This window comes from Lissotriton vulgaris, chromosome 5 (genome assembly GCF_964263255.1).
Source record: "Lissotriton vulgaris chromosome 5, aLisVul1.2, whole genome shotgun sequence".
In the NCBI taxonomy this organism is placed as follows: domain Eukaryota; kingdom Metazoa; phylum Chordata; class Amphibia; order Caudata; family Salamandridae; genus Lissotriton; species Lissotriton vulgaris.
Window position 1 is genome coordinate 1,585,063,800 of NC_141693.1, and position 22,442 is coordinate 1,585,086,241.

Genomic DNA, 22,442 nt, shown 5'->3' on the forward strand with positions numbered 1-22,442 from the left:
TTTAAGGCCTGACAAGGGGGTGTTAATGTCAAGTCGACATGGCAGTGTAAACCTGCCTTCAGGCTGCAAGGGCAGGCCCGAGACATGTTTTACGGTGCTACTTAAGTGGGTGACGCAATAAGTGATGCAGGCCTATTAGTAGCATTTAATTTTCAGGCCCTGGGTACATATTGTACCACTTTACTAGGGACCTATAAGTAAATTAAATGTGCAAATTGGGTATAAGCTAATTCAACCATATTATAGGGGAGTGAGCACAAGCACTGGTTAGCAATGGCACAGTGAAGAGTCCAAAGGCCAAAAGAAACAAACTCAGCACAAGATGAAGGGAAAAAGGCAAACAGTCTATGGGTGTGAGGGCCAGGTCACCACGCATCAATGCCAGTAGAACTTGAAACTAGGGTCAGCATCTTTAACTTTTCCTTTCTGAGTAAGAAGTTTAGGTCCTTGAGGTCCAGTATAAGATGCAGGTTGCAGTCCTTCTTGGGCACCAGGAAGTAACACGTGTATATCCCTAGAACCCTTCCTGCTCTGGCACTGACTTCACGGCTCCTTTCAGAAGAAGAGCTTGGGATTTTGTGTGAACTTTGGTGAGCAAACTTGACCTGCTTTCCTGCTGGCACAGGATAGGAGGAGGAGGAGGAGGAGGAAGAGGAGGGCTGCAAGTCTTATTCACAGCCCTTTTCTGGTTTCTCCCTCTGTATTTCCTGACGAGAGGATTAGGCTGTTGTTGGAGTTGCAGCTGCTCTTGTCTGAGATGAAAGGAAGATTCTCTCGACAAAGACACGAAAGCGACTGTAGTCTGTGGACGGACGCAGGAGCTGTAGGCCAATGCAGTGTACAGAGAGTGGCCATGCTGGTTTTAAAATGCTCCAAAGCTGAATCAGCTTTATTACCAAAAAGTGGAACCCCATCAAAAGGAAGGTCCATAAGATTTGCCTGAACATTCACAGAAGTTAGACTTGCGCAACCAAGCATGTCAACGAATGGTGAAAGAAGTGCCCATGGTCCGATCCGCAGAATCTGTAGTGGCAAACCTGAATTTTCTGGTATGGCAAGAGGCATTCTGAACATTTGAAATGAGCTCCTTCATAATCTGTCACTCATAATCATGGCATTAGAACCCTGATCTCCAGGGAGGAGATATTGTACTGCTGTGGAATATTTCTGTGAGGAACTCCTTAGAGAGAATGAAGCTCCCAATCGGTATTGAAGGCACCAAAAAAAGGGAACTGGCGTCGCTGTGCTGGGGTGAGCGCCTTATGGCCTCTGTGAGGATGCCTGATGTCACTTCTGGTGCCGACTGCAACCATGGCCCCCTGCTGGCGACTTGAAAGTTTTGAAGATTTCCGGATCCAGTCTGGTGCCTGGGGTTATTGTACAGGTAAGGGATATGCAGGTAGAAGTGTCCATAAGAAATCTGAATTGTCCCAGATGCCTTTGAAATTCAGGACATTTAGAAAGACTCCTATTGTTATAAAATAAGTGCTTATTATTATTAATATTTTGAACTATCACTTGAATCATACATTCTGTAATTTATTTCAAATTTTACTGTAGTGAAGGCAGGGCCCTGCTTGCACACATTGTTATGTTAGCATAGGCTTATTTGAAGTTTAAACGCCATTTTACCTTTTTGCTGCTATTGTGCACGACACTACATGTAACTGTAGTTGTAAGTTAGGCTGCGTGAATTACTTCACATGAGAATGGCTTGTTTTCAACATCCCTAGACTTACATCTCGACCGTAGTCTGCACAGTGAGTGCTGAAGCCTCCAAGGTTATCATAACAATGTTAGGTGTTGTTCGGGCTGATCAGCCCATGCTCTAGACACAACATGCATGCAGCTAGCTGAAATTCTGGCGCCTTTAATATTGCACTGTATCTATGATTTGAGCACTTGGAGAAAATCTGTTTCCAGTGAGAAAGAGTTTTTGCAGATCCTGATGTGATTCATCTCTACTGATCTTGGAGGTATGGGGTTCTCCATTCAAGCCTAAGAGACCTTCCATTATAATAAAAAATAGTTCCTAGCTATGGAGGGTGGGACACAAGGCATTATAAGACCTGTTTCCACTATCATTATAATATGATTTCTCCTTTTGTGTTTTATGGAATTGTAACAATGCTGATCGTATTATTTTTAATCATATGCCTGCTTATGACTTATGCCTTATGCCTGCTTATGTTAGCAAAACTACTGCATCTTAGAGCATTTCATTAAGATAAATATTTTAAACTTTTCGTGTCGCTATTTACTCATGTTGTGGACTGGTATGAGAGTAAAACGAAAGAGTGTTCTTGATTCCCACCATTCCTGAGTGTATCCTAAGTCGCATGTTCTGGATTGTCTAATCATTGGTACCTTTGCTATAGGACGAAGACCTAATGAGACACTAATGCTAGTCGGTTAGGAGTTCTAGCTAAGATTTTTTGGTCCACCACAATTCACTGAGGTCCTGGGTCTCTGTCCATAGTTCTGTGTATGAGCAGAATCCCTGCAACATTACATTCTGCAGTTTATTTCAAAACCTGTTTTCAATAGGCCAGAACTGATGCTGTACATCAGACACATTCACAAGATGAACAGCAGATGATAATGAACCAGATTTCTCCTGTTTATCTAGAATTATACTAATAATAGGCATTGGAAACCCTGAAATAGGCTTTAGTGTCTCCATTGTGTTCTCCTGTCAGTATCATTATCAGATGAATGGTGATTTTGTTTACACAGCATATTTGCATTTTCAATGAATTGGATATTAGAGTTTCTATTTTTCATTTCTCTAATCTTTTTCCATTTTCTCAATATGGATTTTTATTTGGCCTGTTTTGTTCTATACACTTGTTCACTTAGAGTCCACATAGATTGATAAAAGTAAAATTTAAATCTAATAAATGTGGTCAAATTATCTCAATCTTAAAGCATCGCCTATCTTGAGGAACATCACAGTTACGGGAGGTTTGAAGATGTTTGAAGAACAAATAGAAGAATCATTTGCTGCTTCAACCTCAATCCAATTTTAATGTTTCCTGTTCTCCTATTGCTATAACAGTGTTCCTAATGCAGAGAAGGTCCACTGTTAAGCAGTACAATCATCTTCATGCATTTTCACTTTCCTAAGACTTCACAATCTCCCTTAGAACCTGGTTGTTTTTGTTCTTCTAAGTTTGTAAACTGGGTATTTACACTGAAGTGCATTGATTGAATGAAAAGCTGCAAAAGAGCTTCCTTAAGCACGTACAGACAATCATACTAACTGACGCCTATTTTACCTTTACACTCCCAGACCCCGGGCTTGGCAAGATTATGGCATGGTTGTCATCCTCATATTTTTCTTTCTCTCCTACGTCTCCTTGTAGTCGTCTCTCTGCCATCTCCTTCCCTCCACCTTGATCACGGCTCACCTCCTCAACTGAAAGATCAAATAAGTGAGAGTTTGCAAGATATCGCTAAAGCCGTAGGATAAAAAATAGTTGAATTCTGGATCAGGGGAAACGACTGATAATTGGATTGGATTGTATGCACAACAAGATCTGGAAAAGAGCCAGAGTGTGGAGAATGAAAACAAGTGACAGCTTGGGAGCGATAGATAACTCAAAGAACCATTTATTTACCTTTAGTAACATTATTCGTGATGCATTATTCATGTCCTGCAGATTACATATGAGAACAGTTTCCAGGTGATGGACTAGATTCGGAGCAAACCTTTGATGCAATAGCGAATGTCTGACACTAGATGATCTTGTGGCTACACACATTCCAAGAATGACGCAACCATAGTCTATAGAAGGCGTTCTGCTGCCAGTGACATAGGTTCCAACTTGATTTCAGGACCCATACCGAAGCTGAGACAAAATAGAACACATGTACCAGTACCGCAGAAAAAAACCCAAAGAGAAGCAGTCAGATGGCGGTAACAATCTTTAGATGACATCATCTGGCACCAGTAAATGACTATAGCAGCAGGCATTATTTCCAATTCCACTGTAGTAGCTGATGGGGGTTCATGAAATGAAACGGAGTGGAGAAGTGTGGCTCACTGGTTAGAGCAGACAGACCCTGAAGCAGAGGTCAGACCAGGGACCAGGGTTCAATTCCCGACGCGGCAGGGTCTTGAGCTCAAATGTCCACGGACTCGATAATTCTCGCTTCGGTGCCTGACCTAATCATGGGTTCACACTCTGCAACTCTGGGCATTAAGCTTGCTTAATCTCCACAACGGCCCCCCGCGGCGGGATGCCTGGCTTTCACCTTGGGGATGCCCTGTAGGGGCTATCTCACAGGGAAAAGCCAGGACGGGTTCCCAAGGCAAGCGCTTAGAGACCCCTGGGTGATAAGCGCTATATAAATCCAATATACAATACAATACAATACAATACTATACAACTGTATGAGCAACACAAATTAGCAGAGAGAGTGCCTATGGGGAACAGTCGGAACACCGTGGTCTAAACCACCAGTGTTCTGACTCCGCAAGCTAACCACGCATACCTTAATCACGTATGTGCATGGTTAAAGGAATGCGCAGTGTAGCTGCTGGCTGCATTGGACGGAAGCAGGAAGACCTTGCAGGGAGAGATCCGCGGTGAGGCAAGTGGGGTTGGGGTAGTTTTGAGGACTGGGGGATCGGGTAGCTTTGTGGGTTGGGGCGAGTCTTGGTACTTTTGTGGGCTGGGGGTCAGGGATAGTTTTGTGAGCTGGAGGTCAGGGGGTAGTTTTGTGGGCTGGGGGTTGGTCGGGGTTGGTTTGTGGGTGGGCTGGGGGTGGTTCGGGGGTAGTTTTATTGGCAGGGGGGTGGGCCGGGGTAGTTTTCTGGGCTGGGGTGGGTCGGGGTACTTTTGTAGGCTGGGGGTTGGAGTACCTTTGTGGGCTGGGGTGGTCATGGGTAGTTTTGTGGGCTGGGCTGGGGGTTGTTCTGAGGGCTGGAGGGTGAGTCAGAGATGTTTTGTGGGCTGGGGGTGGGTCGGGGGACGTTTTGGGGGCTGAGAGGTGGATCTGGGTAGTTTTCTGAGCTGGGGGGTTTCGGGGCAAGTCTTCAGGGCTGGGGGGTTGGAGGTAGTTTTCAGGGCTGGGGTTCGGGCTAGTTTTTAGGGCTGGGGATTGGGGTAGTTTTAAGGCTGGGGGGGGTCAGAGTAGTTTTTAGGGCTGGAGGAGGGTTGGGGTATTTTTTTAAATTATGGATTCGGGTATTAGGCCTCAGGGGAGGGGAATGGGTAGTCGGAGGAGTTTTTAGGGCTTTAGAGATGGTGGGGCAGTTTTTAGGGCTGGGCTGGGTCAGGTCAAGGGACAGGGGTAAGCGACAGGGTTTTAGGCATCAAGGCAGGGGGAGGGGACAGCATGGGGGTTGAGAGGGAGTAGGGTTTTTTGGACCTCAGGGCATGGAGGGGGCAGGGGGGTGGGTGGGTTGTAGCTTATGGCGGTGGGGAGGGCGGCCACAACCTTTGCCATGCATAACCCTTTACCATTCATGCGTATACCCTGAAATTACATGGTAAAGGCATGCCTGGTAAAGGAATGCGTGGTTAAGATGCAGTCGTTATTAAGACCGCGTTGTTTAGGCATGCTGAGTTAGTGAATTCGTGTTTCCGACATATACCCAGTGCCTATGAATCATGGAGGACTAGAAAGCTAAAAGGATGAAAATAAAATGAAAATGGAGGACCACATGCAACAAAGTATTTTATATTAAACACGTGAGTGCACAAGGACAGGCCTTGAACAGAAAACAGAAATGTCTGCAGGTTTCATCGATGTTTCTTCAGGCCTTAGCTGTAACATAATTCTTCTTTTAATGTTTTGCTGATTATAGCTTCAGCAAACATTTTCCAACAGGTTTATCCTCCTAGGGCCGAAGAGAACATTCCTGATAAAAAGTAACAACAGATCTACATTTTATCTTGCAAGGCACATAACAGCAACGTTTGCATTTTCAGGAAAAGCGTAGATATATTCTCCTTATGTAAAAGAAATGTTCTCTTTGGTCATAGCAACCTGAACAAGAGGGATCATTATCGTCCATACCCTGTAGTCAACACAGGCGCTGTATGTAAGGATGCTAAGGTGCCCGGAAAAGTAGCCGAAAATTTCTGCCACGCTCGCGATTATTTCTTTGAAAGCAGCCGGGTCCGTTGTAAAGTTAGCGATATCATCTGCGCCAGCAGTAACTTTCAGGGCGTTTATTCCCGACCGTAAGGGTAAAATATTTTTATTAGCCAATAATACCAGTATGACAGGCTCAATATAAAGTGCCAACAGAAGTAGTGATAGAGGACACCCCTTACTGATGCCTCTATATATGTGAAAAGAACTAGATTGAAAACCTGCGTAACTCAGCTTAGCCTGCGGCATATGATATAATGCTCGTATCCATGTAAGAAATCGGCCCGTAATTCCGAATGAAGTAAGAGCTGACCACAGACAGCTCCTAGCCACGCGGTCAAACGCATTTTCTGTGTCTAAGAGTTTCATACCTAAGTTACTACCTGATTTTTGGGCGTAATCAAAAGCCATGATAGCAGTGTTAGTATGTGCCGTAGTGCCTCGACCTACTATAAAACCATGTTGTTGTCCTGAGACCAGGCCTGGCATCAAAGGAACTAACCGGTTAGCCAAAACCTTGGCATATATTTTGGCGTCAGCATTAATGAGAGATATCGGAATATGCGATCCGCATTCTTCAGGTACTTTGCCTTTTTTTAGGAAAAATAAGATATTTGTAGTGTCCCAAGTTGATGGTGCTATCCAAGTGTCGCCAATCTTGTGTATAACTTTAACTAACAATGGTGCTATAGTACTTCTAAATGCTTTATACAACTCCATAGGAATTGTATCTTCCCCAGATGCTTTGCCTGAAGGTAGTACCGAGAGGGCCACAAGAATTTCCTCTGGTAAAACTTCAGTAGCAATCTGGTCAATAGCATCTTCCTGTAGGAGAGGAAGTGTAGCTCTTCCTAGATATTGAGAGAATTCTTCTATGTTTATTAAATCTGATTGAGCATATAGAGTTTCACAAAACACTATGAACTGTATGGAGTTCAGTATGGAGTGTATTCTCTGCATCCTTTTTTTAAAATTTTTTTTTATTTTTGGGGAACCTTTATTATTACTTCAAGCAATTACAAGCATGGGCCTACAACCACCCCGGCCGGCCGCTAGTCAAATCGTAAGTACAGCAAGCAATGTGGAAAGTCATAGCAGTTCCAAACCGGGGTCTAACAAATGTCCAGGATATGGCTTGTATTCAAGCGCATTGGCCGAGATTCAGGATTATGAAGGTTCATTTTACAGTAAAGAAAAACGAAGAATAAATGCCATACGGTCATACATGGTCCTACAATAACAAGCATAAATCAGGAACTCAGCAAGTAGTACAAATACAATTGAAGTATTGGGGGTACGGTACACGAGTCAGGCTAAATGTAAGCACCAACCCGTTCCGTATCAAAGCTGAACCCCACCCCTCAAAACGAAACATACTGTTAGAAACATGAAGAACGACGACATAAAATAGGAAGAAAGACTAAAGGGCCATAGAAACAAATGACGGACAAATTAACAAACCCCATCACCCTACCCCCCACTCTGCACCCCTGCAGAAGGCCGCGGCCTACCCCCCCCCCCAGCAGCGTGCCTGTCGCCCTAATGGAGACCCGAAATAGAGAAAAAGAGGAGAAAGAAGAAGAGCCCAGTAACCATCCTAAAAGCATGATCAGAATATTTATGGAAAACATTAATCACCGATCACACCAGCAATATAATCCCCACCAAATGTCCCCCAATCACCGTCTGCCATCAAAAAGTCCCCTGGATTCTAGACGATATCACCCCTGGCCTTGTCTATCAGTAGTACCAACATATGTCCACTCATCAATAGGCATACAGAGCGGCGTGGAGGGTCCAAGTGATCTGGGCGGACCGGGCCGTGCCATCGCTCCATGGGACTTCAGCAACCAAAACCCGGCCGAACATGTATGGCGGAAGTCTGTCCGAGTCGGTATCGACCCTGAGAACATCCTCAATCCGAACACAGTCTCACCATCTAAGGAGAGAGAGTCACACAATCCGGCAAGCGCCGAGGCGTCGCCGGGGCAGCCCAAGAAATAGATCGGCGTTGTTTCCCCAGCCGCCAATTAGACATGTGCCCCGGCGAGACACTCGCTTGTACGACAGATCTGTCCAGGGCGATCACATGAGCCGGGTCCTCCAGCGTCTCCATGAACCCAGGCGTAGCTGGAGCACTCTTCACGGATATAGAGGCAGGCACGTCGGCACTCCCTTGAGATCGAACTGTGCCCGTGTGGAACGGCGGGACAACAATGGCGGCCATCCTTCTTCCCAGGTCCCGGGCATTACAGACCAGGGTATCATGCAGGGTCGTTAGAGCAGCCAATATATCTTTGGACGTGGGCTCCTTCTCGTGCCGCCAGTCCCCAGATCTCACCCGCACGGCAGCTTTTCGATCCGGACATGGTCTGCGCAGGAGGGTGCCAGCCGCCATCCCAGCCGATCCGGCCTCGTCCCTCTCCACCTCACCTCAGGGACCGGGCCCCAAACTAGGGCGCAACAGGATTAACAGCGTGGACCCAGAAAGTCAAGGCAGGCTTCCCAGAGGAGAGTCACCAAAGGGCTAAACAAAATCTCTGCCGCTCCCCGGGAGCCGCCCGCCGATTACGGGGGTAGTCCTTGATTATGCCCGGACACAAAACTGGGAAGGGGGGCCAAATATCGTGCACTCCCCTCGGCCCTGTTTCGCCACGCATCCCCACGAGGCACTCCGCTAGGTGGACTGGGTCGTCACTGTCGCCACCGGTCCATCAATTCTCCGGCGCCCTCCGGCCGACTCTTTACCTCCACCAATGGCCGCTGTTGTCGCAGTCGTGGCCGGCTGCTCCTCCTACTCGACACCCCGGTCTCAGCTCCGCGAGGGCCGCAAAACAGTCAGGGACATTTCTCCGGGACTGCCGCACGTAGAAGCCTCAGGAGCAAATGGTAAGTGAAAGTTTTCCTTCGCCTACTTAAATATGCCGTTACGGCTCAGGATAATTGCCAGGATGTATGCGCAGGGTGAGAGGGCTCACGGAGCCGAGCGTCTATGCTGCCATCTCGGTCGCTGGCTTGGCTCCTCCCTCTATTCTCTGCATCCTTAATAGCTTTTATTGACGTTTTAGACTTTTTATCAGCCAATTTGAATGCAAGAATCTTCTCCACCTTTTCACCGTATGCATACTGCGCAGAGCGGTATTTGTTATAACAACCAGCCACACTCTCCTTTAAAGTCCACCCAAATGAATCCCGTGCTTCAATAAGATCAGTATAGATCTGTGTTTATCTGGGGTCGTTTTGTCTCACAGCTGTAGCATGACAGATTTACAAGTTAGCAAGCTTCAAACAGGTAGTTTTAATAGTACTCTCTCTGGCTTAATTCTCATGCAATATAAGTTGCTGTGCAATACCCCTAATATATGCCTTCATTGAATCCCAAACGATGCAAAAGGTGGTTGAGTTTAGAATAAAGTGAATAAACTCTACTAATAGTTTCTCCATGTATGCCATATACTCATTATTTGTCAGCAGATAACTTGGGAATGAAAAGGAGCAGCCAGGTTTGCTTCTCTCTTGTGTTTGAAAACTAAACATAATAGGAATATGATCCGATGTTATTTTTGGGAAATCTCAAATTGTGCCTGACTTAAATGTGGTATCATTAGCCCATACAATATCTATCCTACAATATTGTCTATGTGGGCATAAATAATGTGTACATCCAGGGAGATTTGGTTGAAGAGTTCTCCATACATCTTTAACATTATGCAGACGTGCTAGTTCTAGGACAGAAGCCCGTACTTTTAGCCTCCTTATAACCGTTCGACGGTTGGTTAAGTCAATGGAATCATTCATAACGTAGTTAGAATTGCCCATAATAATTAAAACCCCTTGCCATTTCAGTAATATCAACATTTATGAATTAGAAACCTCAGGATCACCAAAATTAGACCCATAAACAGATACTAGAATATATTGTATGCCATATAGTTCCAGCTGAGCAATTACCCATCTCCCTCTTGGAACTGCTAACACCCTGTGTGTTTTATATATAAGCATTTTACTAGATATAATAGTAGTTCCTCTGATCAAAACATTTTGCAATGTACCCACTATTGTTTGATATCTTAGCCGAGTAAGCCATCCCCTATCCTTATAAGCTAGATGAGTTTCTGCTAGAAATAAAAGGTGAGGCTTACACATATTTAATTCCTCCTGCACGAGCGGACGCCTTCGGCCAGCATTAAGACCAGAGACATTCCAACATAGCACTTAAGTAAAGCCATAACATTTCAAGAATTGGTCATACTTTATTGATTTTCCTGAAAAACAAATAAATACCTCTACATAAACCTCATAGATACTGTGTCAAATTATTATATAAACTCTCGTAAGCTGGTTCTTACTTGCAGCATTTTTCCCTTAATCTTTCGCATCCCCTTTGCTATTTTTCCACATAAACCCACCCACACCCTCCGCATGCCACCCACATCCCACCCTGTGTCTATGGAAAAGAATCACCCCCCTCACTGCTGCCTCTCACCAGGCAGCCTTCGAAAGCCAGGGCACCCAGAGTGCCAACCTACTACCCAAGAGCCTAAGATAAAAAGGAAAAAAAGGAGAGAACTTAGGAAGGTCAATGTAAGAATTAATATAAAAAGAGATAAGAAATAAGTGTAATTAAGCATTGCTAGAGTTACATATTGTTACCCATTACTAGCCCTGTCTCATATATGCCTCATTATTTCCCTCTAGTCGTACACCTGATAGCTTATCTTATTGGAAAGATTATTCAGCTCCTTGGTGCCATTTGGGCAAAATCTGCTGAGCATGGTGCTCCGTGTATATCTGCTGTGTTTGCCCGTCTTTAATAACTTTTAAGCAGGCTGGTTCCTGCAGAAAAACCTGTGTCCCTTTAGATTTTAATGGATCTATAAATTGGCGCAGTTTCCATCGCCTGTTGATAGTGTTCTTACAAAAGTCTGATCTGAAAAAGACGGAGTAGAAGCTCCGACCAATAGAAGCCGTAGGGCAAACTTTAATGGAGACTGATTGCCTCAGAAGAAAGTTCCCAAACAAAATGAGAATTGGCCAGGGGTAGCGCCCGGCAGGCTAATTGAGGACTTCTGGTAATTTATGTGCGCGGTGCAATTGGAGTCCCAATCCCAGTCAGCCAAGTCAGAAAGGCTTTTTGAAGTAGTTGTACTACAAATGCTCGAGAGTCTGTTCCCTCTTCGTCTTCTGGTACCCCAAAAAGCCAGAGATGATTGTCCTTAATTTTCCCTTGCAGAAAGATAAGCTGGTTCTCGTGTGCTTCAAAGATTTTAGCGGTCCTGGTGGAGTGATCTTCTACAGCCGCGTTGCTGCAGGTCCATGATATCTGTTGTAAGTGCCACTACCTTGTTATTTACTTCTCCAAGAGACTGTTTGCTCACTTAGCTATCCGCCGTGGCCTGCTTGTAATACACTTGAGCTTCTTGTCTTTGGGCCTGCAATGTTTGAAGAATCGCCCCAGCAGAAGATTCCACTGATACAATAGTTGAAATACCTGGCTCACCCTCAACCACCTCAGCAGCAAAGATTGGGAGGGTTGGGGTAGTCATTGCTTTCATCAGGCCACTGTTAATCACTGGTTCTGTCTCAGGAGAGAAAGTTGTGTCATGGCCCACAGCTGGCCCTAGACCTGAGCCTGTAAGTCTTGATATCAGAGGTTTCACTTTCCCTTTGCAGTGACCCACTTATGAAGTGGACTGCTAGTTGTACCCAGCTTGCTGACCGTAATCTTGCTGTCCCATATATAGCCTTGTCTGTCGACTACGTTTTTATGGCATCTTATAGTTTAGGCCTTAGAATTGCTTTTCGTCCTCCCGAGCAGTGAGCAGGTCGATTCGAGGGCAGGATCTTTTATATCAGCATTGTTAGTATCTGAAGTACCATTAATACTGCAACTTGAGATATCGTTAATGATAGTTGAGGAGGGTAATAAACTGTTTCTGCTGGGAAGCGTGAATATCTGCACCCCCAGGTCCTGTCACCCCAGTGCCAGTGTCACTACCCCTCTGCATATTCCCAAAGTCAGTGTGCTGGTCAGGTGAGTCTCGCTTATTTGAACTGATTTGCTGTCTTCAGCGCCTTGAGTAGTGACCGGTGGTAGGGAGGTTGAAGACTGCGCAGCCAATGTAGTCACAGATTGCCCATTTAACCCACCACTGAGCTGCTCGCCCCCAACAGCAGTATTTAATAGTAGTAGGTTTATCACTCCTTCAACCGGCCCTTCCCAGGGGGAGCCAGAGTTCTCGCCCTCTTCAACAGTGCTTCGAGAGTTAAGTTGTAGAGAGTCCCAACTCATGGCACTTTCAGTACTTATTGCTGGTTTGGTGGTTGGTACCACTGTTAGAATTCCCCCTGGTACATTAGAAACTGCCTTCATAAGAGCATCCACCATCTCCTTTTCCTGCAGCATATTTACAGAGCCGCCAGGATTGATCACTCGTTAGCTTTACCTGACTGCAGTACCTTCAGGATAGGGCATCCGGCTCTAGAAGCAGGCAGTCGAGTTGCATTGCCCTTTGTGACTGGAAAATGTTTTTCAACTTCTGTGGTCACCAGCACTGTCGGATCAGTTGCTGCTCGGTTGTGAGCGGTCCAGCACGACCTCCCTTCTGCACTGTGGATTTCCGCAGAGCCATTCTGCGTAGTAAAATGCAGCTAGGTGTGTGAGCCAGAGAGAACCAGCCGAGGAAAGAGCGCAGTGAGTCGATCAAACCCTGCTCCAGACCGGCAATAGCATTCCTGCATTCAGCACCAGCATCAGGTAAATCATAACCGGTAAAGTGCTTCCTTATTTTCTTCTTTTTCCTTTCCCCTAGAAAAGGAAAGGGGGTTTAGTTATGTAGAGGCCTTTTACGTACTTTTTCTTTGTTCTCCTAGCCCTTCCTCGCTCATCGGACCAAGGCAGTACAGCAGCCAGTCTGAGTGAAGGCTCGCAGCACCGGAGTGAATCCGCCATCTTCCTTTCCCTGGTACAAGTTAAATCCCAGTAAAACACAGGTACATTTTAAACTAGATAGGCCAATAGCAGGGGTATGTTCTGAAGCGACCTATTTTGGAATTTGTGTTACATCTCAGATAGAACATAATATTAAGGCTGAACAATGATACCTTGTTACAGGATGTCAATAAGAAACTAAGAAGCTGGCATAAATTACCTATAAGTATAATTGGTTGATGCAATATTACGAAGATGACGATACTGCCAAAATTCCCTAATCTATTCCGTTCAATTCCCCTAAGAGTTACTAATTTCTTTTTTAAGAAACATTTTAATTTATATTTTTGAGGTTCTTTTTTGGGCAGTCAATATAGTCTTCTTTGAAGTGAGGGTCAAGATTTTAGCCACCAGCTACTACTGGGTCAAGATAGCAGCAGGTTTCTTTAATGGACTCAAGATCCGAACTACTACAAGCGAGTCCGGTTTAAACACTTAGGGACCCGGTTACTATATGGCGGGAAATTCTCGCTAGATATTCTCTTCCAATTTTTCATTACAGGTTCCCCCTTTGGGATAACCCATTATTTACCCGGATTTTTTGATGATAGTGTCTCAAAAGGATGGGCCAAGTTGGGAGTTGAAAGACTGGGAAACTGTATGACAATAATGGCTTTAAAACTTATCTACAAAATATGTTTACTCTCTCACGTCAATATTATTATAAGCACTTGAAAACCAGAGATTTTTTCATGCGATCACAAGGGGTTAAATTTGTAGGGGCAAACGATATACTGACACATTTACAAGTGAGACCCTGGAAACATGGAATCTGCACAGCATACCGACACTTGTGTCAGGATAGAAACGACCTGTGCCCATAGTTAGCCTCAAAGTGGAGCCGAATGTTGGAAATGGATGTCACTCCTATAGGAAAACCGATGGACTTGCAACGCTTAAAGAAGTGGTATGCTCAGTTAATTTAAAGCTCCAGCAGTGTCAGACAATATACATGCTATACTACACCCCAGATAAAATAGCTAGCTGGGGGGAGTTAGGCAGTCGACACCTTAGTAACAAGACAAAATGTCCTTAGTGCAGATTAAACGCGGCAAACATTGTGCATATGTTTGCTACTTGCCCATTGTTACTTATATTTAGGCAGGGCATTAGATACGCCTGCAAAGCAAGCTTGGGTTTAGATTTGATTTTCACTATACAGAAGATTATTCTGGGGTATAAGGCTTATCCCAACCATATGCTACGAGCACTGCTCGCTATTATATTGGTGACAGCTAGGCTAACTATTGCAAGGGCTTGGATCTCTCCAACAGCTTGTAGTACCTCAAAATGGTTGGATATTATGATTTACATCTTAAAGAGAGAAAAGGTCTTGGCTAAAGCCAGAGGCATACAATCACTGCTGAAATGTAATGCTATTTGGCAAAGAATAATGTGATTTTCCTATAAATTCCTTTGAAAATGTTATTTTCTCTTTCTTCCTCTACTGGATTGGTCTATATAATTTTTATCTATCTGTACTATGATATGAACTCCTATATGTAAATTTGCATTGCCTTACTGTCTTAATTTTTGTATGAACTATGCTAATCTCCTTTGCGCTAATAAAAAATAATAAAAAAATAAAAAAAGGATGCTAGCGTGCTACAGCACCCCTACAATAACCAAGTTCAGAAGATGAATGACCAATAAAAATGGCTTTAAATTTAGTTTTTACCTTATCATATTTGCTGTGCATTCAAAGAAAGAGGTCAAAATGTCATTTGTGTCTTCTGACAAATTGCTGCTTACTCTTTTAACAAGCATTTGCAATGCAATTGGTCTCGCATTTACAAGAGTTTGAGCTATTGTAATTGTAAATGGCAATGCCTTAATTTATGTTTTGAGAACCTGTAAGTGGTGTAAAAACACACACTTTGTACTTATAGTCCTTGCTTAAAAGTAGCAAGGCTGGCAGTAAGAGAGGCGCGGTTACCGCCAGCCTTGCTTCACATAAGCAAAGACTAGAAGTTCAAAGGGTGTGCTTACGCACCGCTGGCAGGTTTTCAAAACACATTATTAAAAGCCATTGTCATTTATAATGCCAATAGATCAGACTCTAGCAAATGCGAGACATATTGCATTGCAAATGCTTGTTTTCCCTACTTTTAGCCATGTTGCAACATGGTAAAGAAACTTTGGCAACCCCAACAGTTCTCATATAGCGAGGACCTATTTGCTTTGTCAAATGATTCACCCTTCACAGAGCGGTGTTTATGTAATGCTCCATGCAATGAATGAATTGCAGCTGGAAAGAGCATGCTACATATGCACCATCAGGGTCTCTTGAAAGCAAAACTCCTGCTGGTTCTTTTTTGCTGTTTTGGCTCATTACATCTTCGCACAATGAATTTATTTCAGGTTACAGATAGGGTGGTAAGTTAAACTATCGCCACTGAAACATGCAGTGATATGAAGGTCACACGTTTGAATCCCCACAAGGCCATCTGAGCCTTTCTTCCTTCTGAAGTCTGTAAATTAATTAACTAAATTCGGTAAAAGAAACACTTTTCGCTAGGCGAGACCTAAAAATTACCGAAGAGTCGAGGAGCTAAAAACATGCAGGAAATGGGGGCGCGCATTCCGGTACCTGAACAAAATTTAGATGCGGCTGCTTCACTTAGGTATTTTTGAGCGAACATGACCACTGATGTTTTAGCACCAAAATCCAAAGGGCGGTAAAACAGACATCCCTTGCCCTTTGACCCCTGATTCCAAAACAGGAAGGGGTTAACACGCAACATGACAGGCATCGAGCCCGCACTCTCTCTACCTCTGTCAATCCGGAGATGACAGGTCATTGGGGACAGTCCTCGGTGGCTCCAGGAGATGTACGCACATTAAAAATTAAAATAGTTACCAACTGGTACTATTGTTGTGTCACACTTTGGCAGCAGTTGTGTCTGTGAGTGTGTCAGTAAATGTGACGGCTCAAGTGCTGGTGAGGTAAGTGGGAAATCCCCAAGGAAAGCAATGTGTTAGTAACTAATCTAGTGTTTTTCGTGAAGGTATTTTTTTGTCAAGGTGTAGTTTGGGGGTGTTTTTTTGTCACAGAATTTCAGAGTGATTCCTTCAGCAGGGACTTAGTTACTTTTATTGAGTTTAGGGGTCTTACAAGCAGTTGTGAATGTGCCAGAATTCAAGGCAGAGTGTCTGTGAGTTCTGGCGACTTTTCGTGAGTCTGTCACGGTTTGTACAAGTGACTAGCATGGATTTTGGTTGTAAGACTGAATCTCAGTTTTGTGGACCGTGTACCTGCAAATTATTTGGATGCAGTCCTGAGAGTGACTTTCAAAGTGAGTGTGGGGGGTTTCGGTGACTCGGTTAGGGTAGGGTCCTCAGTCAGAGTTTCTGAAGTGGCCTTTCAGTTACCAGGAGTAATTGTGTCAGTGTGTTACGTGTCGGTTCAAACAAAATAGAGAAACCAGCACTCCTGTAGGTCAGTAATTATAACAGTTAGGGCAAAAGTAAAAGGCCCCTAATATGTAAGACTCTAGTAGTTATAGAGTAAACACAAAAGCACTCAATAAGGTGACATTCAAAGGCAATGATTCAGATATAGAGTTCCAAGATATAGTCCACTTGTTGTTTGTTATCTTCAATCTTTATTCTTATAATTCCAAAACACAGGTTTTCCCAGCAAGATTACACATCACCAACACGTGTTTCGTCCTACACAAGGACTTTTTCAAGGCTTAAAGATGGTGAACTTGAATGTCAGAAGGGCATCCAATGAGGAAAAGGTAAACCGAAATTGTAGAAAAGAATAATATGTCTAGCTGCACAATTAAGCAGACTAATGTGTAAATGTCAGGTTCTTCTAAGCGAACACACGAATGTAGACCGGAGTAGTAACAGAAGTAGAAAACGACAACTATGATAAGTTGAAACGCCTAAGTAGGGCTGTTACATGTCCTCAACCGAACGGTATCTGGAGCGTGTGGGGGGTTTCGGTGACTCGGTTAGGGTAGGGTCCTCAGTCAGAGTTTCTGAAGTGGCCTTTCAGTTACCAGGAGTAATTGTGTCAGTGTGTTACGTGTCGGTTGTTGAGAAGTACATTTGAAGCAACTGTCAGTGAATTTGTAGGTTAAAGATGGGTAAAGTGAGGGCGCTACACAAGTGAATCTGTATTTATACAGCAATGGGAGTCTAATTGGCAAAGAGAGGCTGGCAGCGACGTTGGAGAGGTCTTCTAGACATGTTAAAAAGCGGCACAGTGATATTTTTAATCAGTGAAAAGTGCAGTAAATGTCACGGTCAGTGTGAAGTAGTGATCTCAGGAGTGACTGTGAAGCCGGAGAGAATAGTCAATGACCGCACGAAGGTCAGAATATACGAGTGCCTTTGTTCTGTGTGGGGGCGGGGGCATGCGGAAGAGAGAGTTCACACAACATTGTGCTCTGGGTGCAAGTGAGCGTGAGGACTCACAACACGCATCTTACCGTCCGGCAGCTGTCAAGATGCCGACGAGGAGAAGTTCCGAATCGAGCCTCGCCTCCCAGCGCACATGCAAAGTTCCACAAAGCTATCCCACTTCTCGGCCAGACATCACACAAAGTAAAGTGAGTCAGCTCCAGAAAGGAGACGGAGCCAGCCGAGACGACCTGGAGCCAATTGGGGGGAGGGAAAGTGAAAGTGCGCCGTGTGAGCGTTGTGCACAAACGCCGCGAGCTGTACACGTGTACATCGCCTGTCCAGTCGCGTAAACATCTCCTGTCCCCCGTCCAAACAAAAATCTACAACAATAGATCTTACAGTGCATACGCTGCGTCGCTAGGCAAGACCTAAAAAGGAAGTTGGTGTCTACTTTTGTTTCTGTGACTGTAACGTTGTCAGATTTTGTAGACTGAACTATGCAACAATCTTAATGGGTTCAGTAAGTGTGTAAGGAAAGGCTAGGATGTAATTTTTTTCTAACACAACAGAATTTAAATATCTGTAAATGAACTGTGCAAATATTTCAGAATATGTAAGCAGTTAGGAGAGCACAAATGATGCACATTCTCCCTGCAATTCTGAAATGTGACAGAAACAAAGATTTTAACAGTATCAAACAAATCAATACACTTGGTGATGCGTAAATATTTACTGAAACTCAATGGCAACACATTTTCGTTTGTACGCTGTATAGTTTTATCAGCCAAAATGTATGTCTGTACAAATTTTGTGGCCATTAGAATGGAAATGTGTTGTCTGTAAATGAAACTGTGCCCTCACTCTGAAAATTATTACAGTACCACGGGTAGTCAGCAAAACAAAATATGGAAAATTCAGCTTCAACTATGGCACGTCAAAATATGGCTGATGTATGTTGTGGATTCAGGCATATCCCTGAGTACACAAGCGTTTCATATGATGTTCTCTGCAGAAGGGTGTCATGTCAATGTCTCCAACATATATGCCGACACACAGGATGAAAAATGAAAAAAGGGAGTAGGAAATGACATAGGTATGAGATGGACGGAAGAACAATACAGATAAGACAAAAGGTAGAAAGGAGTAGGCAAGAGTAGGCGGTTACAAGAGAATAAAAGTGTAAGAAAGCAAATACAAATATGCAACTACAAAAAAATCAAAACAAGCCCAGTAGTTAACAGTTCAATATGTACTCAGCTAAAGTTACCTATTTGCCAACCAACTTCAGATCTTCTGCTGGTGGAAAAAGTTGGCTTAAGTGTTGAAGGTGGGGGCTGGGGCTTCCAGCTTCCTTTTCCTGTTCAAAGAAAAATGTTACATTACTTTCTTGCCGTATTTAGTATCTGAAACGATTCAACTCTTCTCAGGGTACTTTACTGTGAGGTACCCAAACTGCCCAGAAGGTCCGATGGACATAGTGAGGGCATGGTTTGGGGTCCCAAAGCAGTCAGAACTTACAGGGCATTATCTGTAACTTTTATTCATGTTTATGACTGGTGTTCTGAGGCCACCATAAAGTCACATTTAAACTGAATGCCCGAATACTTCCTTTTATTAGGGGACTCTCAGAGAGCTGAGCAGTCAAGGTTTAATCCAGGACATGGTGTGAATTCGAAACTCAGAAACAGTGTGAATCATCAAAAAATCAGGTAACACTTTCAATGTCAAGGTCGTCCCTAACTTTCTTAAAGAAAGAACTTAATATACCTGTAAGTAAATACTCTGCACATTAAATACATATAACTTTCAAAAACAGAAGGACCAATCTCCGGGAAGCATACAGAATAGACCCTTAAAATGTCTCCTCAGCATTACGTGTTATACTGACAATTTCGTAATTATTTAATAGCTGTTTTTGCTTTTTGGTTCAAGCGCAGTATTACCCAACAACAAGTAACAAATAACATCAAGACACTTTTTTTTAGAGAGCTTTCTTATTGACTCTGATACAGAAAATCATAAATTGCAGTCCATCCACTGACACAAAGCTTATCATAATATACTAGTAGTCGGTTCTTCCAATATTTCGTTCCACAGTTTGATATATCAATATATCAAGATTCAAGCTAGAACCCCTAAACCCTTCCATGTAAGTCACCACTAGTTCCTACCATCCCTTTACTGCCTCCATAAGAGTAAATCGTTTGATAATACATAGGCCCTACGATCCTGGGCATCAGTCTACAACTGCAACATGAAATTGTATTTCTGTCAGCATAGTCCTCAGACAACCTAGCATCCTGCTCATCCACGTCTTTAGTCTCTCCTCTGCCACTGCCCATTCCCTCATATCTTCGAGCCAGTGATCAACCTGTGGATTCCTGGGCCTTAACAAATGTATTGCAATACATCTTTTGAGTAAGATCCCCCCATAAGCTGCGCATTTATATCCTATTTTTCTTTTCTTGGGCTCAGGCAGAACGTCCAGGAAAGATGACAGCAAGGAAGTTCAGGGAAGCGGGCGGGGGAAGTCTTTTTGTGCCTGGGACTTCAGAAACAGGAGGCCAGCTCTTCTCAGGCCCTTGGAGACTTTTCTTCAGAGGGACACAGCACACTGCAAACTCCTTCTTCAAGCAGGGGACACAGCACACAGCCAAGTCCCTTGGTCCTCTCTTCAGTAGAAACAGCAAACTGCAGGCCAACCCCAGACACACAGCAAGGGCAGTACGTCTCCTCAGTCTCTTCAGCTGATCTTCAGCAGGGATTCCTTTTGATCATAAAGTATTCTAACTTTCAGGGGTTTCAGCTCTCATATTTATACCCAAAAGTCTTTCTTCTCTATGTGTGAGGAGTCATGGACCCAGTCCAAACCAGTTCTGGGTGCACTCTGCCAGCGAACAACGTCTTCCTTTGTGAGTGAGGGCCAGGGCCATCAGACACCACAGGAGCTGGACCTGACGCATGTCAGGCCCAGGTGCTACTCCTCCCACCACTTCAAATGTAGATAGGTCTATTCAACATAGTGCTGGCTCACCTAGACTCCTGGAGCCGCCCCAGCCCCTGTCACTCCCAAACCAGACAGTGAATCCACAAACAGGTAGAGGCACACAGAAAGGTTGAACCAGAAAATAGCCACTTTCTAAAAGTGATATTTTCAAACAAAGACTTTAAAAACCATCCCTCCTAAAACATGTGTTATTAAATGCTGAGTTCGGGGATACCAGATTCCAAATTTCAATCTTGCTCCTATGGGAAGATATGCAGGTAAACATGTTACACAGCATTCCCCATTCTGTCCTCTGGGCAAGATAGCCTTGCAATAGTGAAAAACGAAATTGGCAGTAATTCACTATCAGGATATGTTACCCACACTAGTACATGTCCTACCTTTCACATACACTGCAGCCTGCCCAGGGGGGTACCTTGTGCCTACCATAGGTGTGTCCAATGTGTAAGAAAAGGGAAGGGTCGGACCTGGCAAGTGGGTAGATTGGCCAGGTCAACAGGGCAGTTCACAAACTGCTCACTTGCACTGTGGTGGCAGGCCTGAGACCTCTTTTCAGCTCTACTCATGTGGGAGGCACAATCAGTGCTGCAGGCCCACTAGTAGCATTTGAATTACCAGCCCTGGCACACTCAGTGCACTTAACTAGGGACCTACTGGTAAAACAAATAAGCCATCATGGATAACCAATCACAAGAATAATTTACCCAGGCAGCACTTTGGCACTGATCAGCATCTAAACCAGCAAAAACGAATACCAGCACAGTGTCAAAAATGAAGGAGGTGGAGGCAAAAATGTCACAGGAAACCACGCCAAGGATGCCAGGTCTAACATATACCTTGTAAGCGTCAGAACTATAGCACTGAGGTCTGTTTAGGAGTCTTCAGTGCACCTACACAGTCAAAACACCAACAGCATCAGTCGAAAAGCTTGAGTGTGAACATGCAAAAAGCTGCCTTTCGTTACTGGGGCACACTGAAGCACATAAGGCATGGTGAAGGGAACAGTTTATAATAACTTTTAATTTATCAATACTGCTCAGAGATCACAAATGATTTGTAGACTTTCTAAAGTTTGATGTGCACAAATTATACTTTAGAATACTATCAGAAAATGTAAAGTTGTAGCTGCTTTAATAGCAATCAAAATACTGTTCTACCATTGAGTGATTCTGAGATACAAAGATGCACGATATGGCATGCATGGAAAGTAAGTGGCACATAGATGATCAATGCGACACACTAAGGCACTTGAATATAATTTGAAATTTGATATAAGAATATCACTCTATGATCACCATCGGTAGTACAGATTTATACTAAGAGCACATAACTACCATCAACACTGCAACTTACAGAGGCACTCCATGACCTACAGTGTACCAAAACAAATATTGACATGATGCAAGTAGGGTTGTATGATACAACCATGCATGCCTAAACTAGGCATGTCTAAACAACGCTGTCTGAACCATGACCCCGTCTTTATCATGCATGCCTTCACAACAAATTTTGTTGTAAAGGCATGATTGCTTAAAGGATATGTGTGGTAAAGTGCACATCCCAGTCTCCCTGCACCCTAAAACCTGATACCCCAATCCTGCAATACACCCTGCCCCAGTCCTTAAAACTATCCGACTCCTCACTCGATCCCCTGCCCAAAACACTACCCGACCTCGCCTGCCTCCCCTCCCTGAGCTTGAAAACTGACCCCCTGCCCTGAGCTCTAAAATCTGGCCCCAGCCCTAAAAACTACCCCGACCCCCCCCGAGCCTGCAAATCCTGCCCCCTGCAAAAAACCTACCCTGACCCGAGCCCCCCCCGCCCTGTGCCCTAAAACTCAAGCCCAACCCTGAAAACTGTTGTTTCCCCCCAACTTGAGTACTTAATCCCAACCCCACCACTTAAAAACAACCCCAATACCCTGCCGTGAGCCCTAAAACCCTGTCCCCTGGCAAAAAATTACCCGGCCCGCCCTGAGCCCTA

General features: G+C 44.2%; 1 protein-coding gene across 1 annotated transcript in view; it reads right to left on the reverse strand.

Moving 5' to 3' along the window:
- CARMIL3 (capping protein regulator and myosin 1 linker 3) overlaps positions 1-22,442 on the reverse strand; it is a 1,161,278-nt gene that overhangs the window by 68,304 nt on the left and 1,070,532 nt on the right. Inside the window, exons 36-37 of the mRNA XM_086923677.1 lie at positions 18,720-18,809; positions 3,279-3,418 (exon numbers count right to left, since the gene is read on the reverse strand). Of these exons, the coding sequence (XP_086779803.1) occupies positions 3,279-3,418; positions 18,720-18,809 (230 nt within the window). The remainder of the gene's footprint in view (positions 1-3,278; positions 3,419-18,719; positions 18,810-22,442) is intronic.